The 7,932-nt window shown below is 35.8% G+C and overlaps 1 protein-coding gene across 1 annotated transcript; it reads left to right on the top strand.

Moving 5' to 3' along the window:
* Window positions 1-4,904: 4,904 nt before the first annotated feature.
* Window positions 4,905-5,207, top strand: LOC118755126 (the record flags this gene model as incomplete). Its single annotated transcript, XM_036489973.1, has 1 exon — window positions 4,905-5,207. A coding segment is annotated over one exon (299 nt), but the record flags the coding sequence as incomplete, so codon positions are not given.
* Window positions 5,208-7,932: the final 2,725 nt, after the last annotated feature.

The following is a 7,932-nucleotide window of genomic DNA, read 5'->3' as shown; positions in this document are numbered from 1 at the left end:
ATTCAAAAATAGCGTTTAGAAGACGGTATGTAAAGTAAAAAAAAAAAATTGACGACTAAAGAGCAGAATCCTCCTCATTAATAGGCCAAAAATAGTAGCGCTTTGATAACACATGGAATACTAATCCCTTTCGATGTCATGAGATTTGCCGATGGTCTTATTTACACCTGTGAAATATCTGCCAATCTCCTTTGATCTTGCAACTACACCATTGGTCCGATGCGGAAGCCAATAAAAGTGCTTATAAGGAAGCCTAAGAGAACAGATGAGCGTTTTCTGTTATAAGAGGGCCAAGAATCCTCGCTGCCCCACAGGATGAAAAGTTTTCGCGTACATTGGCTAAATGAGTCGTGTGATCTCATGAATATCGTTCAAATGAAGCCATTGATATACCAACCGTGTTCTTTCTTGGACAGACGTGGTTGAATCTTTCTTTGTCAATTCGCCGCTTTTACAATTCGTCTAAATATTTATGAACTGGTTTTTTTGGAGTCTTACTACTGCAATAACGGCCGCACCGAGCAATTTCGTTAATCAGAGGTAAATGCAAGTTCGCATTAATGGTGCATGAGGGCGTCAGACAAAGGTGCGCTTACACAATTTCATTTAGCCATCTGAAAAGTAAATTCATATAAAATAAACATAGGGCCAAAGAAGGCCAAACCCATGGGGTTTCTATATACTACGGCTGCAGCGCCATCCTTGGGTCTCTTTTAAATGACTCAACTCCAGTGCCACCAAGCGAGTTTCCTAGTAGTTAGTCTATAATAGGGACATATGTGAAAGGTATAACCACCGACAATTTGACTGAACTCCCTCCAGTGGTTTTTGGGTTCAGTCCGAACAACAAAAACAGCTACCATTTTATGTATATAGATACATATGAATGTAGATAGGACAGTCTATAACGAAACTCTTAAAAAATTGCAATTTCATACTTTGTGCAAAATTTAAAAAGATTCTTCAAAATTTTCACAAAAAATTTTACCCTTACCCAAAAATTAAAAAGAAAGTAACAATCGCTCAATGCAATTTAGAAATATAGGAGAAAAAGGTTCCCAGTCGAAAGATGCTTGCCTATCTATAGGGGCAGCCATTCCAATAACTACAACTTTCAGACGTAACTTGCTGTCCCCATTAGCGATTGTTCACCTTTTGCGATAGATCGCTGGCGATGATTCGCTTGTTTAGACCGCAAAGTGCAAGGATAAACTGTTAAAAAGTTAGTTTCAGAGCTTTTTTTAACTTTAAATTTTGATGAAGTTATGTTTCAATGCTCAAAACAACGTGGAGTAAGCTATTTTTGCGAATACAGTAATTTTCATTATTTTTCGTAAGCACTTATGAAATCTCTGCGATGACATGCCCAAGTACCAAAATTTCTCTGCGATGAGCTTTTCGCTTGCGATGAAACTGACAAATCTCCTGCGATGGCTGTACGCTAATGAAGACAGCAAGTAAGTTCGTTATTGACAACATATGTAGCTGTGTCAAATTTCAGGACGTTAGCTTAAACAGTTGCAGGGATAAGCGTTATGAAAATTTCAGTTTTTATGGGAGGTATCATGCCCACTTTTCCAGTACCTGCCACTCTCCGTCATGAGCACGGTATTAATAACATATGTATATAGCTGTGTCAAATTTCAGGACGTTGACTTAAGCGGTTTCAGCCATAAGCGATATGAGAATTTCAGTTTGTTTGGGAGGTGCCACGCCCCCTTTTCCAATACCTGCCACTTTTCTCTTAAAGTAAGGCATTGATTACATATGTGGCTGTTTGAAATTTGGGGCGTTAGCATAAGGCGGTTCTAGAGATAGGCGATATGAGAAATTAACTTTGTATGGGAGATGCCACGCCCCCTTTTCCAATATCTGCCACTTTTCGCCATAAGTACGCTACTGATAACATATGTAGCTGTGTAAAATTTCAGGACTTTAGCATAAGCGGTTCCAGACATAAGCAATATGAGAAGTTCAGTTTATATATGTAGCTGTGTCAAATTTCAGGACGTTGCCGTAAGCGCTTCCAGAGATAAGCGATAGCAGATGTTCAGTATGTATGGGAGGTGCCACACCCCCTTTTCCAATAGCTTCCAGTTTTCGCCGTAAGTAAGGTATTTACGATTTATGCATCCGCGCTAAGTTTCAGTTCTCCAGCGTAGTTGGTTTAAGAGATATATTGGTGCCCTCAAAAAAGGGATTTCAACATTTTATTGTGACGTATGTACATATATGTGTAGATATCCATAATTCTCCCACTGTATAAGAACGTTAGGAATATTCCTACCCCAGCGCACCCTATCTTGTAATTTTTTAGTCCAAACATTCCTTTTCAATTGGCAAAAAAAATGTTCTAAATATGAGCCAAATCTGCAACTAAATGCAGTTTTTAGGAATATCCAGGCCCCAGCGCCACCTAGCGGTTAAATTTTTAGTCGGAATATTTCCCTTCCAGGCTGACATATATTTCAAATATGAAGGAAATCGGTCCAGCCGTTTGGTAGTTTATTGACATACAATATACGGAAAACTCTATGAAATTGTGAAATGGTGACGTCTCCGCTCTCTTAATTTTTTTGCCAACAACAACAAAAATTTTTGAATTTTTTTAATCGAAAGGCCTTCCACACAGAAGATCAAAAATAGTACTTTTTACATAATTGAAATCGGTTCAGCCGATTGGTCAGGTATCGCGGTCATACGAAAGACATTTCATTTTTATACCTGAGCGCACTTGTGCACAAGGGTATATTAACTTTGTTCACATAACAGTTGTTTGTAACAGCCAAAACGAATCGAGATAGATATAGACAAATGTATACATAAATGCTCAGAATGAATAGAGAAGTCGATTAAGCCATGTCTGTCTGTCCGTCCGTCTATCCGTCTGTCCGTCCGTCCGTGTACACGATAACTCCAAGGTAGGTTGATATTGAAAATGGGCGAAATCGGACTGTAACCACGCCCACTTCCCAAATACGGTAATTTTCAGAAATACGAAAACTGCGATATTTTAGTAACTACTGAAGATTATTCACTCAAAATTGATATTTACAATAAATTTTAGACGAGAAATGAGAACACTGAGCCACTAGCCACGCCCACTTATGGCTACATGTGTATATCTTGATAACCGCTGCACCAATTTCTTCCACACTTCGCACAGTTGTCGGCCATGCTACAGCATACCAAATGGCCGAAAATTTTTAAAATCGGACAATAACCACGCCCACATCCCATATAACGGTAATTTAGATAAATACAAAATCTTCGATAAATCAGTAAATAGTAAAGCTAATTTATTCAAAATTGATGCTTGCAACAATTCTTTACCAAGAAATACGTTATTGATAAAATTTTGGAAAATGGGCGTGGCACCGCCCACTTATGATCACATATATGTATCTCGGTAACCGTTCTACCAATTTGTACCAAACCCGGTATGGTTATTGTGCTTGCCACGTAAAAGAAAATTACGGCCGCTTTTCACATAACGGTAAATTTCAGAAATGCTTGAAACTTCAATATTTCGAAATTTAAGGACGCTAATTTACTCAAAATTGATACACCCCGGCTTACTATGTAGCGGTAGCTTTCGACAAAGTGGAAAACATATACTTAATACTTGCGCCGGGTATTTAATGTTCATCGCCGCCCGAACTTAGACTTTCTTACTTGTTATATATATAGATATTGTACGGGCAAACTAATTTGTTCGACCGGCGGCAGTGCTGAGAAAATAAATAAAAACGCAAAAGAGTTCTGCTTAGAATTCAAAATGCAAATGCTCAGTTTTATTTCTTGTAATGTTTACTATTTATACAATACATCACAAAGGTGCATAACGTTATATGCGTCAATATGTATGCCTGAAAATTCCAAATGCAGTCAAACATATTTACTCATCTACACCAGTTTGCGAAAACAATAGCAACTAAAACTATGTGCCAAAAACAATAGCCGAATATGTGCATTCATACATATTTACTCAAATTTCAAGTTCAAGGGCGAGCAATTAGAGGTTTGCCTAATTCTTTGTTCTTATCATAGGCAAGTGATAGTGTTTAAGCATTTGCGGGATCAGTGCAGGAGCGTATTCAGATGATAGGTAGTTCAGTGGTGGATCAAAGGGCGCATGCACTAAAAGGCGCATACAACCGAACAGATATATAAATATGTACATATATATTTAGATTGCTGAACCGAACTGACCAAATGTTTTATCCGGGTGGCATCCCTCGTTTACAGTTCTCAAGTTCACGCAGTATTTATGCTGTATACATATTATAAAAAAACTACTTAGTTAACTTTTGACTTTTAATACCCTGAAAATCACAACATATTTCATTTTATTATCAGCGACTAAAAGATTAAAACCTAAATTTAAACGTGACCTTCTGCTCAAAAAATATCACTCAAACTTTGCCTTTTATTTTTGCTATAAAAAAACTCAAAAATATTCGATATTTCTTGCTGAAATTAAAATAATGCATTTCTTTGATAATTTGAGAGAGTTTCAAAGATATCTTTGAAAAGACAGTACAATAATTTTTTCACTACATCTTATTAAGTAGCTTTTCATACAGCCTCTGTACTCAGAGCATTCCACGAGAAGCTATTGTACAACTTTTTCCGCCAATCACGTGACATCAATGTTATTTGCTTCTTGTCTATTCACAACGCTAGCAATTGATTACTTATCTTTTATTCAATTTATACCGAACCTGCTGCCAATTATTGTTTCCCCTTTACGTATTAATTTATTCATCGGCTCACAAGCTGAAACCGAAAACGTGCAAAATCAATTTACTGAATTAAAATTTTTTCGAATTTTTTTATCTAGGCTGTACAAATTCCTAGATTTTTATGAAAGGTTCACATAGCTCTTTCTTTTTTTATTGTAGTGCACGACTCCACCGGCAAGATCACTTCGGGGATACTCAATGGCAACATAAATCAGCTGGGTGATTTCGACCAGTGTCTAGGCATCAGCGCCACCACTGGTGATGCAACAGCAGCTAACGGCGATGACGGTGAAGAAATCAAAGGACAATATTGCCTGGCCTATGCGCAGCCAGTTTTGCCACATAAATCGAAGCGTTTGCGCACATTCTTCAAACTAATGCAATCACATGGACCATTCAAGAGTGAATTCAATGATGTAAGTGCATTTCTCTCAATTAGCAATTCAATTATCAGATAATATAGGTAAGAAAAAATGAACTGATTGCACATGATTATCCAATGTGTCGATTGGTTGTAGTGCGTTTGTAGAGATGGCAATGACTAATCATCTGATCGAATTCAGCGATTATCATTTAATTGTATCGTGGCATTCTTTTTTCATCGTAAAAAAACATTTACAGCCGCACTCAGAAACATTCATTTCAATAGCTCCAACGAGCACTTAACTAATGATCGTTAAATCTGTTAATTAATGTGGCATCACTCACTTTTCTTTCAGTTTGAAATCAAATATAAAAATAAAAAAAATTAAACTTTTTAATATACCACGCTTTTATAAATGGACTAAAAAGCAGAAAATAATATTTCTCAGTCCCATAGAATTTGTTTTGATAACTTTTGATTTTGAAATTTTAGCAAAAGTCATTATAAACAATTTATGAGATTGAAAACGAAAAACGTGGAACGCGTGCAATACAAAACATTAGATTTAATTGACAACAGTCAAACTACATAACATAGACCTAAAATTTTTACAGCACAAGTATAAATTTGATATCGATTTTAAGCGATCGCTATTCATATATTTATATATCAATTCAAGTCTATTACATGCGCCCCACGCTTTGCATTTTTAATCTCATAAATTGTTTATATTAAAAAGTTTTTTTATTTTGTTTATTTTCTACTTTTTAGTCTTGTCTGTATAAAGTTTTGCAATAAATATTGAAATAATTCAACGATATTAATAGATTGGTGCTTACACACATTAATACGGCACTCCCAGCGTCCAAAAACACGTTAAAAACTCCTTAAAAGGCCTTCGAACGCCTCAAGACGGCCACTGGAGTTCAAATCAACCAACTGGGCCCCAGATGGTACGAAAGTAGCTAGTTTCTGACTAGTCCCAAACTGAACCCAACTGGTCCCTGACTGCTTACAAACAGGCCTCCAAAAACTAGTTACCAACTGGTCCTAAACTGTTTCCAAATGGGCCCCCTGTACCCCAAGTGGTTCCCAAGTCACTCCACCAAATTCACCCACTGAGACAAACACCATGTGTTCGAAATTTTTTGGTGAGCTATGCGTTACATCTTCGCAAATTTTACCATAATATCGATGGTTTATTAGGGTGACCCGTTAAATAGAAAAGAGTTACACAAATATTATTACATTTACAAATATTATATTGAAGTATATATATGAAAATTCTTTCAACTTACCTGACCTCTTAAGCTTTTGGTGAAAATAGGCTATAAGTGGGGGCTATCACAGAAGCCTTGGTAGTCCTATTTTTCGTGAAATCTACGAAAATGCTATGAACGTACATATCATCGTTTAAAGTACAAAACCGCGTATCGTCATTCTGAAAAACGGCGTAACTGACATTGGCTGCCAAAAATTGGATTTGCTCCCACAAGCTCTTGGCTCAATCCTTATCCATTCATTCTGAAATATACTAGCCAGAAATGCGATTTGCTTTATAAAAAAAAAAACAATTTTCAAATATGAGTGTTTTTACTATCTAGAAAATAATTTATGCAACCTCACATACGCGGTTTTGCATTATCTTGATACGCGGTTTTGCATTTTGTTGATACGCGGTTAAAACCTCTCTCTTGCCCAGAAATTGAAATTTATTGAAAACAAACAGAAAAATTTCATAATCGTTCGTTAAGTAAAGATTTTTATTTACAGAACTTAAATATTCATTAAACGATATTAATGAATTTTTAACCGACTTCCAAAAAAAGGAGGAGGTTATCAGTTCGTCGGATAATTTTTTTTTTTTTTTGTATGTATGTTACCGCATAACTTTGGACCACGTCAACCGATTTCGATAATTCTTTTTGCATCGGAAAGGTAGTGTCTCAGAGGTGGTCTCATACTAATCTGGTTAAGATCCGATCAGTGGATCATGATATATATATATATATATATATATTTTTTATATGAGAGTTGAAGTCGGTTTTTTTTGCTAAAAATTACTTGTTTATATGAGAGTTGAAGTCGGTTTTTTTTTGCTAAAAATTACTTGTTAAATAACCTATTTTGTCACTTCGGCAGTGCATAAAAAGTGTTTTGTTCTCAGTGGCTTTTTATGTTACTACAATTAGCTTGTCAAATAGTGTTTCGCAACAGCTATGGTTCTTTATTTTCAGCAGTAATTAGCTTAAGAAAGAATTAATGAAGGACAAGACGAAATAAATATACGTATAACTACCTGGTACCGAATATTTAAGCGAGACTCTTGTTACGTGAACTTTATGACAAAAATGGAAATTGGTCGTCGTTGGGCCTTATTGCTGTAGAAGTTAGTTACAAAAATTTTTCGATTAATTGATTATTTGAAAACAACAGCAATTAATTGCAATTATTATTTTTGTCTTGAGATTAATCATATGATTGATTAGTCGACTAAAATTATTTTTCTGACAACACTATGCATTGTTTAGTGTGGTTTTCACAGTTAACTCACATTCGGTAGTTAACTTTCAAATTTTGTACTGAAAAGCTATAGTTAGCTGCCGAATGAGAGTTAACTCGTCACTGTAAAAAACGGCCCTTAGTAAGGCCGTAAGTCGAAAAACGAGTTCGCGTCCGAGGCCTTTTGAATGCTGATTTTAATTCTGATGAAAATTTTTTCCAATTTAGATAAAAAAAAAGTAGTTTGTTCACTTTTATGGTTACACGTAGCTTTATACGCGCAATGCGTTTTATATTTAAACAAATGGTTAATTAATCGTT

This window comes from Rhagoletis pomonella, unplaced genomic scaffold (genome assembly GCF_013731165.1).
Source record: "Rhagoletis pomonella isolate Grant_MI unplaced genomic scaffold, Rhpom_1.0 Rhpom_scaffold_05388, whole genome shotgun sequence".
Lineage (NCBI taxonomy): Eukaryota > Metazoa > Arthropoda > Insecta > Diptera > Tephritidae > Rhagoletis > Rhagoletis pomonella.
Note: the sequence above shows the minus strand (reverse complement) of the source record. Positions and strands in the feature narration are given on the sequence as shown.